Raw genomic sequence first — 19,378 nt, 5'->3', positions numbered from 1 at the left:
ATAAAATTTAAAATGCACACACCCTTTGAGCCAGTGACGTTAAATCTAGTCACTTACCCTACAGAGGTACACACCCAATTGAGCAAAGATGTATTTACAACAATGGCTAAAGGCAGCATAGTTTAAAATAGGGGGAAAAAAAACCAATCTAAATGTCTACCAACAGGAAATCAGTGAAATAGATGATGAAATATTTAGTGCATTTAATTAATCTTTATTGAACAGCTACTACATCCCAGAGACTGTGACAGGTGCTGAAAACAGAACTGGACAAAATAGAAAAGTTAAAAATAATGAGGAAGAATGATATGTGCTGACAGGAGATGAGTGATAAGATAGAGAGGAAAAGCAAGTTACCATAAAATATGTTTCAGTAAATACGTATCATAAAATATGAGGTTCCATTTCAAGGAAACAGGTTCCTGCCAATATGCACATGAATACACTCATGTACATATATTAAGTTGGTGCACAAAGTAATTGCAGTTCTTGCCATTACTTTTAAACGGCAAAAACTTCAATAACTTGTGCACCGACATAATACAAGTTAAAATGCAAAGGAAAAATCTGGAAGAAGTAGTAAAAAAAAAATTAACAGCAGTTATCTCTGAAAAATAGGTATAGGAAGTGATGTGCTTTTGAATCGTTTAATTGTTTTCATCATGTGCTTGTACTGCATTAATCCTCTGTAGGTCCCGTATGCTCTGTCTCTTTTCAGAACACATCCAGCATCAAACTATTTCATTTTTAATTTTTGTGTACACGGAGTAGGTATAAACTACTTCTTTTGGCTTTCACTATTAACACTCTGGTCCAAACCACCCCTGCAGGTCCCCTAACAGATTACAACATCCTTCCCCCTCACCCATCTCCCTGTTCTTGCCCTTGACCCATTACAGTACATTTTCAGCAGGGCAGCCACCAATCCCATTTTCCAAGGCAAGGTCATGTCATTCCTCTGTTTAAAATCCTCTGAAGACTTCCCAGTGTGCAGCGAAGCAAGGACCCTTCTAAGTTTCCCAAGGTTCTAATGATCTAGCTTCACCTCCACCACCCCTCTCTCCCTTACTCATGCTGTTCTAGCCACACCAGGCTCTGCTGGCAACCAACACACCAACCACATTCTATCTCAGGGCCTTTGCCCTGGCTGCTCCTGTTCCTTCCTCTTTCTACAGAGCTCCACCACTCATGCTTTTGAGATCTTTGCTCAAACACTGCTGCATGGAATTGTCTCCACCAAAGGAAAAGGGCAACCTATCTCCAACTGGCCTTACCTAGCCCACAGTCCTCCCCTGCTTTGCTCTCCCATGCTCTCATCGCCATCTGACATGACATATCAACATGCATTTCTTGGTTGGGCGTGGCGGCTCATGCCTGTAATCCCAGCACTTTGGGAGGCCGAGACAGGCAGATCCCATGAGGTCGGGAGTTCAAGACCAGCCGGGCCAACACGGTGAAACCCCATCTCTACTAAAAGTACAAAAATTAGTTGGGCGAGGTGGCGCGTGCCTGTAATCCCAGCTACCCAGGAGGCTGAGGCAGGAGAATCGCTGGAACCCGGGAGGCGGAGGTTGCAGTGAGCCGAGATCGCACCATTGCACTCCAGCCTGGGCGACAGAGAGAGACCCTGTCTCAAAAAAAAACCATGCATTTCTCATTTACTACCTGTATAGAATGTGCGCTCAGAAGAGTAAGAATTTCTGTCATGTTGGCTGTTGTATCTCCAGCCCCTAAAACAGTATCCAGAACGCGGTAGGCACTTAACACATATTTATTGAATACACTGATCAACATTATCACGTGATAATATGATATGCTATTGATAATTGCGATGATGAAAAACAAATCCAGAAAAAAACTTCAAGTCCCCAAAGAAAAATGTTTATAAAAACAAAACATAAATTTCGAAAAAACATGTTTCCAGTCACAGCTGCCCGCAGAGAACAGGGTGGAACACCCAACGAGAAACTAACACGTAAACACCTCACAGCCAACATGGCACACAGCAGCCTGGTTGTCTCAGGCAGCTGCTCTGCACACAGGACCCTTTCACAGAGTCCAGGGAGTAAATGCCAGCAAGGGTTGAACATGTTACAACGTCAGCCCCTGAAGCCACAGACTATTTTCGGGTGTCAGGCAAACCCACAATCTCCTGTAACAGCCAAACTACCGCAGATCTGAAAACCGTCTCCCTGCGGTCTTTCAGGGGACAGGCCTCCGGGATTGTGCCACGAACTCCTCTTGCTTCACGGCACCCAGTGCCTGCTGCATCAACAGCGACTCAGGCATAGGTGGGCTTGGGGTCTCCATCCCCCAGATGTGAGCTGGAGGCCCTACATCCTTTTGTGCCTCAAGGTTGTGCTGGCGTTTTAGTTTTAAAATGAAAAAAAAGAATAATTTGAGATAGGATCTCGCTCTATCACCCAGGCTGGAGTGCAGTAGCGCAATCACAGCTCACTGCAACCTCCATCTCCTGGCCTCAAGTGATCCTCCCACCTCAGCCTCCCGAGTAGCTGGGACTAAAAGCATGGGCCACTACGCCCAGATTATGTTTTATTTTTTTGTAGAGATGGTCTTGTTATATTGTTCAGGCTAGTCTCAAACTCCTGGCCTCAAGCAATCCTTCCACCTTGGCTTCCCAAAGTGTTGGCATTACAGGCATGAGCCACCATACCCAGTGTGCTTGGCTTTTTAAATGAGAAGAGGAATCAAGACAGCGTTCTTCCGTACCTCATCACACCCACAGTGAAACACTTGGCACATGCTATCTTGTTTGTAACTCCAGCTCACATGAGGTCACTTGGAAGCAAAAAATTAAAGCCCAATGACATTTACAGGGAGGCGTTCAACCAGCAGACTTCACCTAAACATCACCAGCTCCGTTTCATTACAGTCAACGGGTGTTGATTTTTACACATTCTCTGCATCCCATACTTGGTTAGGACCGTGGTTTTCAGCTCAGGGGTGATTTTGCTCCCCAGAGATATCCGGCAATGTCCAGAGACATTTGTGAGACAACTGGAGGAGGGAGTGTCATTAAAATCTAGTGCGTACATGCCAGAGATGCTGCTAAACATTCTACAACGCAGAGAACAGCCTCACAACAAAGAATAATCCTGTCCCAGGCCGGGTGCCTGTAATCCCAGCACTTTGGGAGGCCAAGGCGGGCAGATCACGAGGTCAGGAGATTGAGACCATCCTGGCTAACACGGTGAAACCCCGTCTCTACTAAAAAATACAAAAAAAAAAATTAGCCGGGCGTGGTGGCGGGCGCCTGTAGTCCCAGCTACTCAGGAGGCTAAGGCAGGAGAATGGCGCGAACCCGGGAGGTGGAGCTTGCAGTGAGCCGAGATCGCGCCACTGCACTCCATGCTGGGTGACAGAAGGAGACTCCCTATCAAAAAACAAAAAAGAATAATCCTGTCCCAAATGTCAGTAGTGCCCAGATCAAGTGACCCCAGGTTAGTCAGCCCACAGGGTGAACAAGGTTGCCCTAGGGAAGGGAGTCCCTTAAGCACTGTAGTGAGGCTGGAGGCAAAAGAATGGGGTTGATAAGATCTGGTACACCTTGGGGCTTTTGAGATGTGTCTTCGCAGCCAACTGTCTAAGGATTCTTTTTTTTTTTTTTTTGAGACAGGTCTCTGTCACCCAAGCTGGAGTGCAGTGTGGTGATCTTGGCTCACTGCAACCTCTGCCTCCCGGATTCAAGTGATTCTCCTGCCTCAGCCTCCTGAGTAGCTGGGACTACAAGCACGCGCCACCAGGCTTGGCTAATTTTTACATTTTTAGTAGAGATGGTGTTTCACCATGTTGGCCAGGCTGGTCTCAAACTCCTGGCCTCAAGTGATCTGCCTGCCTCAGCCTCCCCAAGTTCTAGGATTATACATAGGCGTGAGCCACTGCGCCCGGCCTAACGTAGGTAAATCCACTACCTGGCCATGTCTGAACACACCCCGGGCCAGAAAAGGAGCTTCCTCAGCCTGTGGGTGGCAGAGGTGAGACCCAAGGGGCCAACTGTTGGCCCGTTTTTATTTCCTTAGAAGATGTCTCAGCCTCTGCCACTCTGACCACTCGGCATCCAGGCAGTTCTGGGCTTCACTCATGTGGTGACGACACAGTTCATCTCTGAACTGCACGCAGGCAAAAAATGTCCCAGCTTGCTCATGAGACAAGCACCTAGTTTGGCTGCCAAAAACATCCTGGTATTTCAACTCGTGCTGCTTCCCTCTCTGCAAAGAGGAAACCAGCTACCTAAACAGAGGAGGAGGAACATTCCAGAGAGGGCACAAAGCAAATCCCTGCAGAGAATGCCAACGTCTTTGCCCTCTCTGTGGCACAGGGATGCAGGAGGCAGTGCATGGAGGCACGGAGGCTGGAGAGCCTCTGCTCCCCAAGCCTGCTACTTCCACAAGAGAGAAAAGGCAGGGGGTGATGCAGCTTGCATTCACAAGTGACAAGAGGGTGTCTCCAGCTTATCCTCTTAGCAGTCCTCATGGCTGCTTTAACTAGTTGGGAAGCTGAAGCTCAGAAGCTAAAAGCCTTTCTCAAAGGTGATGCACTGAGCAAGTGAAAGAGTTGGGATTCAAACGTAGGATTATGACAGTCATACTAAGTGCTTAGGTGCCAGGCACTGTTCTGTTGCTTAATGCACGTTAACCCATCTGATCATCCCAACAAGTCTAGGAGGTGGCTACTGCTGTTAACTTCAACCGTTTTTATTTATTATTATTATTTTTGAGAGAGAGTCTCGCTCTGTCACCCATGGTGGAGTACAGTGGCTTGATCTCGGCTCACTGCAACCTCCATTTCCCTGGGTTCAAGCGATTCTCCTGCCTCAGCCTCCCGAGTAGCTGGGATTATAGGCGTGTGCCACCACACGTGGCTAATTTTTGTATTTTTAGTAAAGACGGGGTCTCGCCATGTTGGTCAGGCTGGTCTTGAACACCTGACCCCAGGTGATCCACCTGCCTTGGCCTCCCAAAGTGCTGGGATTACAGGCGTGAACCACTGAGCCCGGCCTACTCTGACCATTTTTTAAAGAAACTGAGGCACAGAGGGATCACTGGCGTGTGGAAGGTCTCACAGCAACTGAGTGGTGAGCCAGGGGGTCTGCTGCATAGACCATGACCTACCCCCACGAGGCCCGTTCTCACCTCCCCAAGGGGCTGCTTGGGGTTACCAGGTCCAGACTGCCCTTGTCCACTTTGCAGGTGAGACCCTAGGAGGATCCAGAGTCCTGAGTGTGCAGGGGACAGGACAAACAATACCCAGGGGACTGTCACTGAGGTGAATGAACACAGCAGGCCAGGTGGGGACTTCTATGAACCAGTGACCCCATCCCGAGGCCCCATCCAAAGGGGCAGCTGGTGGTCACCAGTCACGGCCATCCAGCAGCTCAGAGTGGTTTTACCTACCAGTTTTTCAAAAATCTTCCAACCCCACTCTTCCCCTCTCTAAAAATTTTAAAAATTTAAAAATCTTCCTGAGGCCAAAGGCAACCTATATGCAGGTCAGAGATGGCCACGAGGAGGCCCATGGCACAACTTTGAGTCCAGGGCCATGAAATGAGAAAGCCACCTCCTGCTCCCATAACTGGTGCCTGATTCTAACTGGGCCAGTGAACGTGGAGACTGGTCATCTGACCAAGAACTCTCTTTGAGCCCGTTTTATAGCTGGAAGTTCCTTCTTCTAGCATTGAGCTCGCTGGGTTTTTCCTTCTCAGGACAATAAAACTGCATTTCTGTCCTCGACCCCACCCATCTGGCACCTGCACCACAGCTAACTTCAGTTTTCCACCCAGTTCTCTTTTGTTCAGTGGAAAAAATGAGCTACAGTTCCCAGAAGAAAATGAGAACGGGGTTATTATTAATAAGATGCTCTTTTTCAGAAAGGCAGTTGAAGGCAGCGGGGAAGATCACATTGAGGGGGGAGCCGGGGCAGCCCCACTGCTACTCCCTCCTGCAGGACCACCTGGTCTGGAGCAGCAGCTACGCGCTGGCCCTCCCTGTTGGCTCTCAGAGGTACAAACCAGAGGTGGCGGCGTTTCTAAGAAATTAGATTCAAATACTAGGACAGTTAACATTTCCTGGAGGTGTGACCGAGAACCAAGCAAAAGTGATTTTGTGAAGGCCTTGCTTGCAGGCAGAAATAACCTGTCTTCTCTGTCTGTCTGTCTGTCTGTCTGCTCTGGGGGCTACCAGAAGGAGCTGAAGGCCTGTCCCCCACCTCTCCCCACCCCACCATGCCCTAGGCCTTAGTCCCTCCCCACTGAAGAATGCCTTTACCACCTTGGGACAGACAGAGGAGTATGAATGAATGAGAATACTCCAAGCTGACCCTGCCTGGGGCATCTCTTCTCACACATGTGGCTTCTCCGGTGCTTTATTTAGCATGAGACTGTTTAGAATGTTTATTTTTGGCTCAGATTTGGGGGACAGTTTTCACAAATAGAATGACAGCTATGATCTTCTCTCTAAAAAAAGAGCTCATACAATCCACCGTTGGGCATTCAGTTTCAAGAGCTTCACTGTCCCATGGTCTCCATTCTGGGACCTCTCCTCCACTGGAAGACCCTCTCCTTTAATCAAAACATGACACAAGATGACAGTGACTCCCCATGGCAAGTCCCATTGGCAGTGCTGAGCCAGCGAGGCGGGGGCCCGGTCAGGGTCCCTGAAGGAAAGAGATGTTACTCTCCAAACCGAAGAGACTGTACAAAGAGATTCTTTATAAGGGAAACTAACAAGGGAGGTGCTATGCACCAGGGCTGGCCACAGCCAGGAGCTGTCACCACCATGGCGCCTGAAGGGAAGGGAGTGGTGTTCCTGGACCACGGAGACAGTAGCTGCAGCCACGGGAGAGGGCAGCCCCACAGCAGCTGTGGCCTTGCTAGGGGTACAGACACAGCCAACCCATGGAAACCCTCATCTCATCTCTTCCCACCTTCCTATCTCCTACCAGTTCCTCTCCTTGGCCAAAGCAAAGAGAAGTCATTGCTAATGAAACCCATCAAGGTCAGCCTCTGGAGGCCCAGAGAAGAAAAGAGAGGGGTGGAGAGTAGATCTGGGGCTGGGGGTTGCAGGGGAAGAAGACACCCAACATGTTTCATCTTGCTAACACCCAACATGGAGACAGCAGGAGGAGGCACAAAGAGGGCGTGCGGGGCTGTGGATCTTCCACGCTGAACCTCCACCTCCCACTATCCCTGAGCAGCAGAGGAATCCTGGTTTGCTACTGAGATGCTGCACGACTGGGCAAATTGTTCAGCAGCTCTGGGTCCTGGTTTCCTTCCATGTGAAGTATAAAGATGGAACCCAACAGCCCCTAAGGTATGGGAGTCACAGCCAGCACTGCAGAAGAGGGAGGCCTAAGTGTGGGCCCTCTCTATGCCACTCCAGAACTCTGTGGTCTTGGACCAGGGACTAAGCCTCTCCATGCCTCAGTGTCTTCACTTGCAAAGGAAGGGTGTGAGAGCACCTTCCCCAAGGGATGTTGTTATGAGGAAACGAGGTCACGCATATAAAGTGTTGAGCAACATCCCAGGCACATAGAAAACATGCAATCACCCCTCCAGCTCTCACGTTCCCCAAGTTTGGGCCTTGTCTACGGATTTTTACATCCCTCACACACCTGGACCTCCCTCGTGCTGCTATCTTTTGTGAAAGCAATTTTCTTCATTGAATGATCCCATTAACTAGAACCTGCAAACCCAGCCTGAACATTCTAGCATCGAAACCTTCTCTTTTAAGCTCCGCAGTATGCACAGCCCTGCCCCAAAACCCCACGGAGAAGATCACTTCAGCTTCAAAGATCTTGGTGCGTGTGCTATTTATGCCAAATGTTAGTGATGCCTCCTCCCTGAGCCTCCGGCTCGTAAGTCAATGCAAAACTAGCCACACTGCCTTGTCGCTCAGCGGCAGCACCACGGGCTTCTGCCTCAGTGCTTGAAGTGAATGGCGGTGGGGGTGCCCTGAGAGAAGACGCGTGTGCTGGAAGGGAAATGTGAGTATGGCCTCCTCAAGGTGCCACTGCTGTGCTCACCGTCTGCAGGGCAAACCCTGCCACAGCCTGGGGCTTCAGCTACTCATCCTAGAATCCCCTCTGTATGGACAGATGTTTCCAAGCCCATGTTCTCTGGATTGCCAAGTGAGTGATCTATAGCAAGCAAGATCTAATCTATATCCACATCTAATACGTATCAAATCTCTGTATCAATAAATAGATATCAAATCTCTATGTCAATTCTTTGTGTCAAATCTGTCTATATCTAATCTCTAATCTCCTTCTATATCTTATTGATATATCTATCTTATAACATAGCAGGGAAGGAGACAGATTTCATTTGTCACCTGGCTCTAGTTTAGGTTCTATCACCTACTGACTGTACAACTTTTAAAAGGAAACTTGGTCTCTCTGGCTTTAGCGGGCTCCTCTGTAAAATGGGGTTAAGGTTAGTAACTCCCAGGGTTATTTCCCAGTATATGAAAGCTAAACTGCTAGGTTCAAATCTTGCTGCCTTTGCTACCTGTTGGGCAAGTAACTTAATCTCTTTGCGCCTCAGTTTCTCATCTGTAAAACGGGGATGACAGTAATACTTCCCATACGAGATAGTTGTGAAATGCAAATGAGCAAATCCATGTAAAGAACTTAATTTAGAAGAGGGACTTGCAAGCAGTATAAATGCTTAATTCATGTTACATAAAAGTGCTAAATTTATGAATGCATGTCCAATGTACAGTTCCCATCTCAATGAAACATCTATTCAGTGTATGTAATCATTATTGACAAGAGTGATCTTTTTTTTTTAGACGGAGTCTCACTCTGTTGCCCAGGCTGGAGTGCAGTGGTGCAATCTCAGCTCACTGCAAGCTCCGCCTCCCGGGTTCACGTCATTCTCCTGCCTCAGCCTCCCGAATAGCTGGGACTACAGGCGCCCGCCACCACACCCGGCTAATTTTTTTGTATTTTTAGTAGAGACAGGGTTTCACTGTGTTAGCCAGAATGGTCTTGATCTCCTGCCCTCGTGATCTGCCTGCCTCGGCCTCCCAAAGTGGTGGGATTACAGGCGTGAGCCACCGTGCCCAGCCAAGAGTGATCATTTTAAGTGTTCTGAGTTAAGGGCTTAAATTCAAACTTTCAATGTCTTCGGTGAAGTCCACTCCCAACAAGAAGGGAGGAATTGTGATCTCAACACTATCTATTTTTCGAAATGGTGCATGTGGCTGCACTTTGGGGAACTTGCTGGCTATTTGCGGAATATTGTATCACATCATTCACCGTGAGTCATACAGACTAGAGAAGATCCCATGGCCAGGAGACCACAGATCCTCTCTGAGAATGACTCTATGCTCCAAGTCCAGACTCCCTGTCCGTTGAGCCAAGTCTCTGCCCAGGCAGTGGTCTGGCTGGTCACCTCCCTGCCCCACCAGGGCTAACTAGAGAGGCAGCAAGTCACAGCCAGAGGAAAAGATTATAGTAAAGCAATCTAGTCCCTCCCCAAACTAGCCTTCTCTGCCCCAGAGAGGTTCTTCTCCCATAAGGAGGCTGACGGGGGAAAAAAACATACAGGCTGAGAAGCAATTTAGTCTCACCATCCTCTCAACAGATGCTGGGCACCATAAGAATTAATGGGCTGGAGACTTAGGTAAGAGCCATTCAGAAGCTCCCCAATTACTCCAAAAACTGCTCTCTGTGGAGGAAAAGGTTAATCGAAGCCCAGAGCCGGAAGAACGGAGAGGAGACAGCAATTGTGTTAATCCCGGGAGAGGGGAAGAGCTTCACAAGAAAGAAGTTTGCACAAACGAGCCTGTGGTCTATCCCTGAAAGAAGAACCAGGCCTAAATATCAAGATATTTGAAAGATCTTCTCCATCAGTCCAGAGACCTTGGCAAACCCCTCTCCAAACCCCAGCCAAGTAGCTGGATTAAGAAAAAAAAAATTTTTTTTAACTCTGCACATTCTTTGCACTATTAAGCCACAAATCTCTTAGGAAACCATCTCCTGATGAGGTTTCTTCTCCCATAATGATCCAACAGAACTCAGTTTTCAAACACATGATGTACATGTTCCTGTGTATCATGGGTCATTGTGTACCCAGAGTCAGTCATGTCAATGCAGGTCTAGACACATTAGAAGATAAATGTGTCGGCCAGGCATGTGGCTCATGCCTGTAATCCCAGCACTTTTGGAGGCCAAGATGGATGGATCATGAGGTCATGAGTTCGAGAACAGCCTGGCCGACATGGTGAAACTCCATTTCTACTAAAAATACAAAAATTAGCCAGGTGTGGTGTCACATGCCTGTAATCCCAGCTACTCAGGAGACTGAGGCAGGAGAATTGCTTTAACCTGGGAGGCAGAGGTTGCAGTGAGCCAAGATCACACCATTCCATTCCAGCCTGGGTGACAGAGCAAGACTCTGTCTCAAAAAAATAAATAAATAAATAAATAAATAAATAAATAAGATGAATGTGTCACAACCACAGCCTACAGCTGGTTAAAGTCTGAACTTAAACCAGAAAGGGCGATGTTTGAACATAAACAAGAGAACAAATAAGGAAGTTGCAACTGTATGGCTGGAAGTGTCTTTGTAAAATAAACTGTCCTCAGAACAAACGAAGTTACTCCAGGGTTTCCTAACCTTGCCACTACTGACATTTGAGGCTTTTTTTAGAGGAGGGGGTGCTTTCCTGTGCATTATGGGATGTTTAGTAGCATCCCTGATCTCTACCCACTAGATGCCAGTAGCATCCTTCACCCCGAAGTTATAATAATCACAAATGTTGGGCCAGGTACAATGGCTCATGCCTGTAATTCCAGCATTTTGCGAGGCTGAGGCGGGCGGATTGCTTCAGCCCAGAAGTTCAAGACCAGCCGGGGCAACATAGCAAAATCCCATCTCTACAAAAATTACAAAAATTAGCATACACCTATAGTCCCAACTACTTGGGAGGCTGAGGTGGGAGCCCAGGAGGTTGAAGCTGCAGTGAACCGAGATGGAGTCACTGCACTTCCAGCCTGGTTGACAGAGTGACAGAGCAAGACTCTCAAAAAGAAAAGGAAAAAGTCTCAGGTGATTGTCAGATGTCTCCTTGGCGGTCAAAACTGACCTAGTTGAGAACTACTGGCTTATACTTAAGTTTAAGTTCAGCTGAACATCAGTCAGCTAATTAGCTATTAGCCAAATTTCAGACATCAGCCCCCCGCTCAGCATAGCATTGCTAAGATCTAAAGTTCCTTCAGCCTGCCAAATGCTCACATCAGACATTAGTTTGACTGGATGGCCCTGAATTTAAGCCTCTCTCCTTCTCTCCTACCTCCTTAGTCCTTTTCTTTCTCCCCTGCCTGATAAAGTAATTCTTTATTCATCTTGACATTATAATGACACAAAAGCACTGAAGGAGCAAATGCCTTAATTGAATCTAAGAATAACTGGCATTATTTTTATAGGAACCCAGACATACTATGCAAAAAATTCAGAACTCTGTCATTGGGTCTTTTTGCAAGGTTAACTTTTAACTGTAAGCTCTTCAGCACATCTCACCTCCTGGGCTCAGAAGCTCAAACCTCATCTCTCCAGCTCAGATTCCCCACTACCTGGGAGATTTTACAACCACCTCCACTCTACCCAGTCACTCTCTTACAAACATGTTTGTCTTATTTCCATCCACTTATTACTATCTGAAGTTACGGATGCATTTATTAATATCTATGTGTACCTTTTTCATCTGACTCTCCTAGAATGGATGCTTTCTAGGCAAGGAAACTTCTGTTTTTCTCTGCTGTATCTTTCACATTTAGCACAAGGCCTTGTCTCCACATGGCCTAATAGTGATTTATGGAATAAGGAAATAGATGAATCCCTTTACATAGATACAATTTCTCAAGTATTAACTTCCATTCATATCACTACTCATTTGCTACAGGAGCCCTGTTCACAATCATCATGGCCCCAGCATCATCTTTAAATCATGTGAATGTCATTCCCTTCCCTCTACCCCCAAGTTAGCTGATCAAAGAAATTCAAGTATCTGATTGGTTTTGAAAACCCAGAAGTTGGGAGTTTTCCTCCTGATGCCTTTGATCTCCAGGTCCTGAGGGGGATCTCAGCATAAACCAAGACCTGCTTCCCTCTAACTCTAGCTGAGTTCACAAATACCCAGATTGACAAATCTTGACTCTGCAAAAGAGCTCCTTTATTATATCTCCCAACGTATCTCAGTGTTTGAGTGGAGGCCATTAGCTAATTGACAGAGAGCCTGTTGAGGGTGGGGGGAGTGAGGGCAGGAGGCAGAGACACTAAAATTAAATGGCAAGAGACCTTGCCAGTTGGAGTGGATTCAGAAATGATCAACTGTCTTGGTGATCGATGAGAAAGAAAGAATAAAGTAATAAGGATTCAAATGTATCAAAACACTACTGATGCGCAGGGACATGTTTTGCTTTCGTTCTTTTAAAATAAATTTTCATTCGGGTCCATTGCTTAAACCATTTTACCCCCAAGCCCTCTGACAAACTGTCAAAGATAACTCACTGCGCAAAGCATTGAATCTTTCTATCCATCTACCCATCATGCATCTCTCTACCCATATATCTAAGTACATCTGTGGATAGTTGTGCTAAGCACTGTCTATCTGTCCGTCTGTCTATCTATGGACGTTGGATTGCATATACCAAGCCCATTTCTCCAGCTTTGCCTGAATGTTAGCAAATCTTTCTACTAGTCAAGGCAACTTTATTTTCTTGCAAAATAGGAAAGCAGTTGAGAAGATAAGATTCTGATGTCATGCAACCCTGACTCTAATGTGCATAAACACTATCTGCTTCCTGTGTGACCCTGGGCAAGTTACTTAGCCTCTCTGACCCTTAGGTACCTCATGTGGAAATCGGGTATCACACAAACACCTGTGTAACTATGACATTTGAGGATAAAATGAGAGAAGTCAGTTCTTGGCAAATGGTAAATGTTAGTAAGAATGAGGATAAGAATAATGCCACCCAGCCACTCACTGAACTCCTTTTTTATTTTTTTTTCATTTCTAGGTCACCTGATTCGCTGGCAATCACCATCTGGAGACCAGAGGAGCATTCACCACTGCAAGTCAGGGCTTCCTTGGTGCCTCCCCAGGGGCAGCCTGCTGAGCAGGGAAGCTGACACCAGGGATTTAAACCTTCCTCGGCTTCCTCATTCTATTAATCTGGCCGTTAAGCAGAGAGTCCTGCTGATGCCAACAGATGCAAAGCTCTGCTGTGCTAATGGCAAAGAGCATTAGAGGAGTCCTCAGCAGCCAATCAATCCATCTCCCCCAACTCGGAACAGCTGCACAGGGACAGATTAACCAAGCGATGGCTGAGGACCGTTGCAATTCACACGAGGGAGAGAGGGATGCGTGAAGGAAAGGGCCCCTGCACAGCCCAGTGTTCTAATGCAGGCCAGGTCTTGGACAAGCAAAGCGGCTGATGCATTGTGCAAGGACACAGCTCTCGGTGAAATCTAACAGGCAGGCTAACCTGTGACAGCTGGGCTCAAGCTGGAGCAGGCAATGCTGTCCTTAGAAGCCAAGTGTACTGGGGGAAAAGTGGGAACTGACCCAGGGCTCAGGGTACATCTGTCACCTAACCTCTGCAGAGTTAATTCTTCCAAGCTTGGCCACATCTGCCATCTTGTTCATGGCATATGGGTAACATTTGAGGCACTACTTCCTGCCAGAAAGGGACCTGACCCCCTTGTCTGACCTGCCTGCAGGTAGCTGAACAGGATCCCATCATTCAACTCACAATGGGCTGAGGCCCAGCACAAAGTCAGATCTGGCCACGGGCTTGTGCCAACAGTCACAAAGAAACATTTGCAATTTGGTTGGGTTCCAACATCTCTTTAACATGGGAAATCAGAACTCGGGGAGCGAGAACAATATTCCCAGGCTCCCCAAAGACAGGGAACCAAATGAGACTGATGGAGCATTGTTTGCAGACAAATTGAAGCCCTTCCCCAGTGGCATAGCACAAATGCTGAGAATCTACCTTGTGCCATTGCTGGTTGCAGATGGAGGTTCAGGTCCCTTGGGCTAACAGATTGGACTTTAAGAGTTGCCACTGTGTAAGGAGCTGCTGCTGGAAGCCTCAGGTGCTGGCCAAAGCCACTGGTCTGCAAACTCCTCTTTCCCATGAGGGTTTTGAAGGGCTGATGGGGTGGTGTCCAGAGTGAAGGATACAGGGAGGTCAAAGACAGAACTATCCAACGATTCTGCTGTTCCACTCCCAAGAGATAAGATTTGACTTTCAGAGTTCCGGACGCAGATGTTTGCCCATGGGTTTTCATAAGTTTAATAGGGTATCCTTCTGGGGAAGGATAAGGAAAAGAAGGACCATCATTTTAAAAACACACCCTGGAAGTTCTCTCATAGTCCATGGGGTAGACTGGGGAGAGACACGTTTCCCAAAGGGTAGCACACACATCTCTGATAGGAAGTTTAGGTGACATCAGAGGGTGCCTACAGGAACAATATTTTCACAGTTTAATATTTATTTTAATGTTGGGCAAAAAATATATAACTAGCGCTTCAAACTTGTGGTTCCATGAATATTATTGCTTGAGACAGTGTTTCTCAATCTCAACACCATTAGTATTTAGGGCTGGATCATTCTTTTTTGAGACCGAGTCTCACTCTGTCACCCAGGCTGGAGTGCAGTGGCTCAATCTTGGCTCACTGCAGCCTCTACCTCCTGGGTCCATGTGATTCTCCTGCCTCAGCCTCCCAAGTAGCTGGGATTACAGGCACATACTACCATGCCTGGCTATGTTTTGTATTTTTTTTCAGTAGAGATGGGGTTTCACCATGTTGGCCAGGCTGGTCTCGAACTCCTAGCCTCAAGTGATCTGCCTACCTCAGCCTCCCAAAGTGCTGGGATACAGGCGTTAGCCACCGTGCCAGGCCCAGGACCAGATAATTCTTTCCAGTGGGGAGCTGGCCTGTGTGTTGTAGGATATTTAAGAGCAACCTGGGTCTCCACCTACTAGATGCCAGTTGTAAACCCCCCAACCAGATGAGACCACCACCAAATGTCTTCAGACGTTGCCAAATAACCACTGGGAATCAAAACCACCCCCTGGTTTAGAACCATTAGATTAAGGTAAGTCTATTTCTGAAAGCAAAGTGAGTTACGTTAAGGAAAAATGTATTTTTAGGTGACTTTATATAATAGATGAAATTTACATAAGGCAAACGTGGTCAAAGTGATAAGGACAGACAAAACCAAGCCAGAGGACAGCCAAACAGGCAGAGGAAACCGAATCCTTTTCCTCCTCAAAGCTGCACCTTCTATACTTCCCCGCCGGCCCTGGTGCCTGGTCAGCCCTGGGGCCCCCGTGGCTATACCTGTGTGCCAGAGAATGCAAGGACAGAAAAGCACAAGGAAACTGTGAAGATCTGCTGGCCTTCCCCATCAGGGAGGAAGCAAGGAAGGTCTCCTCATTCCTCTTAGGAGAACCCAAGCAGAGATGCCAAGGAGAGGGCAAGGACCCAAGGTGGAGGAGGCAAAGGCCAGGGGAGCAGGTGGTCTTTTCCAGTCCACCCCAGAAACCCTTGAAACCGCTGAGCTGTCATTCAGCCTTGAAAGGTTCGAACAGGTTTGACTGTGTCTGACACTTGCAAGCTATTCACTGTGGGGCTCTGAATGAGGCCTGTCCTGTCTATCTTCTCTCTTTACTGTCAGCCAAACCCAAAGAGCTAAGGAAATGATTAATCCAAAGATAAGAAACAGCCCCTTCAGATCCAGCAGGAAAGGTAACAGTTCTATTGGTTTAAAAAGCTACCACTTGCCGGACGCAGTGGCTCATGCCTGTAATCCCAGCACTCTGGGAGGCCAAGGTGGGCGGATCACAAGGTCAGGAGATCAAGACCATCCTGGCTAACACGGTGAAACCCCGTCTCTACAAAAAATACAAAAAAATTAGCCGGGCATGGCAGCGTGCGCCTGTAGTCCCAGCTGCTGGGGAGGCTGAGACAGAAGAATGGCGTGAACCCGGGAGGCAGAGCTTGCAGTAAGCCGAGATCATGCCACTGCACTCCAGCCTGGGCAACAGAGACTCGGTCTCAACAAAAAAAAAAAAACGCTACCACTCACAAGCACTTAGCACGTACCCCGGACTTTATAAACATCATTTCCTGTGACCCTCAACCACAACTCTGCAAGGTGGGCACTATCAGTGGGATGACGTTTCAGATGGGAAGACACTGGCTTAGACATTATGTGGCCCCGTGAACACTGCAGGGCTAGAAGACACAGAGGTGGAATTCCACCTGGCTCTGTTGAACTCCAAGGCCTATACTCATACCTGCTGCACTGTCCGAGCTCCCAGGAAGGCAGAAAGCAGGCAGTCAGGGCCGTGCCCTCCCTTACAAGACCCGCTGGTCATCCTCCTCCCCACACGGAAACGCCACTGCAATCACAATTCCTCAGAACGGCCTAACACGCAAGCAGATGAAAGGAAGCAACTTCCTTCCATATGCTGCCCTCACTGCCAAGGAATAAAAGTCCTCCAAGTTCAGGCATCAAAGAGTAGCATCTTCCCACTTCATGGCTCTCCTCTGTCTCCTCTCTCCTTTGCATGAACCTCCGCATGATGGTTGGGCAGGAGCGAAGGACAGATGAAAACTCAAAAGAAATGATTATGGTTCTTGCCACAGGTGGGAGGGGCATCAGACACCTGGGTGCAAATGTGCACCCATGCACACCCACACCATTGCACACACGTGTACACTATATGCCAGTGTGTATACATACATGTGCAGGCACACACACATCCAAATGGCACAAGGGGCAGCCATGGGCCTGTCCAGCCTTTCAGAGTCATGGGCCAAGTCCCCTCGAGAGCTGGAATACCAAGGCTGAGATAAGTGGCCAAGACAGGAAAGATACTTACCTGAGTCTCCAGGGTGATGAGCGGACTCGGGTGTGGATCCTGTGGGATGAAAGGAGAAAATGCATGTGAGGAGTGAAAAACAGTTAACTTACTACCCCAGCATCATTCTCTTTCTTTCCTTCCTTTTTTTTTTTTTTTAAGAGACAGTGTCTCGCTTTGTTGCCCAGGCTGGAGAGCAGTGGCATGATCATAGCTCACTGCAGCCTCGACCTCCAGGGCTCAAGTGATCCTCCCACCTCAGCCTCCCAAGTAGCTATGGCTACAGGCATGCACTATCATGCCAGGCTTTTTTAAAAAATTATTTTTGTAGAGATGGGGTCTCGCTATGTTTCCCAGGCTGTTCTCCAACACTTTGGCCCCAATGATCCTCCCACTTCGGCCACCCAAAGTGCTGGGATTATAAGCATGAGCCACCACGCCAAGCTCCCAGCATTATTTTCAAACAAAGCTTGATTTCCCCAGTGGTCAAGCCACCCCGCGGGGAGGGCAGCCCAACCTGTGTCTTCCATCCTACAGAGACATCAGGACAGCTTGGCCCAGTCTGCAGGCCGCCCCAACACTTCCTCTCACGCACAAGTGATGAAAGAGGCTCAAGTTTTTGTGAAGGAAATGCCCACATGGAGATCACACAAAACAACAAAATGTAAAGAAAAAAGAAACAAGGCACCCTTGCCAAAGAGCTCAACGTGTATCCAAACCCTCTATAAGGAGAGTTTGGCTCCATAAGAGGATTAGGAATAAACCAGAAAGAATATAAAGTCCTGACTAGGAACAAGGCCATCATCAATTTGTGTCTCATCTTGGAAAGAACAAGGGAAGGAATGAGAGCGAGCAGCTTAATTTCTGGTTTGAGGAGCACATTCCATGGTCTGGGGAAGGTCTTTTTTTAGGATAGAGAAGGCCAGAGAAATGTCCTATTCATTCACTCTCTACAAAAGCCGATTGACTGGGAATGCTTGGTGGTACTGTCTCGGGTCATTAAGCATGAACCCTTTGGGTTGGAGGAGAGACAGGGAGGGTACAGGAGGAGGAAAAGACTGATGGGAGGAGGTGGTGGTGTCCAGTGAGTGGTTTCCAAAGAAAACAGGAAACCCAGCACATGAAGGCTATTTCTGTCTATACCACGTCTGCTCTGAACTTAATCATCTTGGATTTATAATTCTGGGAAAAACAACCTCAAGCTTCCTCTGATAGAGAATGGGCATGATTTTAGGGCCCTGAAGTACACATCCAGTTTGAAGCTTTGCTTTGTCTTAGCAGATTTTCCACCACGGGGTTTTAGGAAGCCATACAAATTGGCACCAGCCCATTGTCCCATACTGTGAGCAAGAAGGAAATGCAGGGAAATTGGAACTTTCTAAACCCCTTCTCTAGGTGAGCTGCCATTCACTGTCTTGAGGACTGTTCTATGGTATCTTTGTAATGATGCCCAATTCTGAGGAGTGTAAGAGGCACGATCTCAGAAATATGGTGAGCTCTGCTCAGCTCTGTCCTTTAGGAAGAGGAATTCGTCGTCCCCCAACTCCAATTCTGAGTCCAACTCCCAGTAATTCTCCATTGGTGTAACTGAAAGGAAACTGCCAAGAGAACATCCCACTCTAATTCTCACATTCCCACAGGCATTGAGTCTTCCCCATACCCAAGAAAACATGGAGGGAAACATGTTCTCCCCGTCTCCCCACATTGCAGCCTTGACCTATAAAGGAATCTGGGGAAGTCATGAAGGAGCTGTTTTGGGCCTGTCTCTTCAAATCCTTACTGATTCCTTCCCAGGGGTGAAGAAGTGGCAGCTAGGATTGGTAAAACCCGACATTCATAGAGCAACTTTCTTTCGATCAGGCAGGTTTTGTATCACTCGCAGGCAGAAAGAGTCTACTCTGTACTTCCTGTTTCCCTGTGTTGGGGCAGGACCCATTTTTGTCTTTGGGAAGCAAGACCATCCTCCTGGTCTGTGGGTAGCAGCATGAGTCAGACCTGGTACGTGCTTAGTGGGCGAGAGCATGCAACATCTGCTGTTCACGTCAGAGTAGTCTGTGTCTGTCTGTCTGTCCATTCAGATCTTACCACCTCGATTTTGATTATAAGATAAGAAGCTGCATCTCAGCCTCAAAATTAGCCTCAATCTCCAAGCCAAGTGCTAGCAAAGCACCAGACTGGGGTGTTGGGTGCATGCCCAGATTAATTAAGCTGTACTTCACAGACCATTTGGCTATTGTCTGAGACTTAATGCTTCATTGCTTAGAATCTCCAAGAGGTTGAAGAGGGGAGAACGCCATCCTGACCCCTAAAAGCAGCTCCAATGGACAAGACTTTCCTTGGGAAGTCACAGGAAATCTCTGTCAACTGTGTTGACAAAATCAAGAGCCTGATCTCTAGACACAGTGAAGCATCAGCTCTCTATTTGATGTTCCAAAATCAGAGACCTTATCAGTGCATGGTCAGGGATCCAAGATTAAG

General features: G+C 47.6%; 1 protein-coding gene across 2 annotated transcripts in view; it reads right to left on the bottom strand.

Annotated features, from left to right (window-relative positions):
- The window catches only part of XYLT1 (xylosyltransferase 1), a 367,921-nt gene that overhangs the window by 236,912 nt on the left and 111,631 nt on the right, over positions 1–19,378 (bottom strand). Inside the window, exon 2 of one of the 2 annotated variants that reach the window (XM_031007129.3) lies at positions 16,922–16,960. The exons of the other annotated variant lie outside the window; for it this stretch is intronic. Within the exon in view, the coding sequence (XP_030862989.2) occupies positions 16,922–16,960 (39 nt within the window). The remainder of the gene's footprint in view (positions 1–16,921; positions 16,961–19,378) is intronic. 2 annotated transcript variants of the gene reach the window in all.

Source organism: Gorilla gorilla, chromosome 18 (assembly GCF_029281585.2).
Source record: "Gorilla gorilla gorilla isolate KB3781 chromosome 18, NHGRI_mGorGor1-v2.1_pri, whole genome shotgun sequence".
NCBI lineage: Eukaryota > Metazoa > Chordata > Mammalia > Primates > Hominidae > Gorilla > Gorilla gorilla.
The sequence above is the reverse complement of the archived record's forward strand: the minus strand, read 5'-3'. Positions and strand labels throughout refer to the sequence as shown.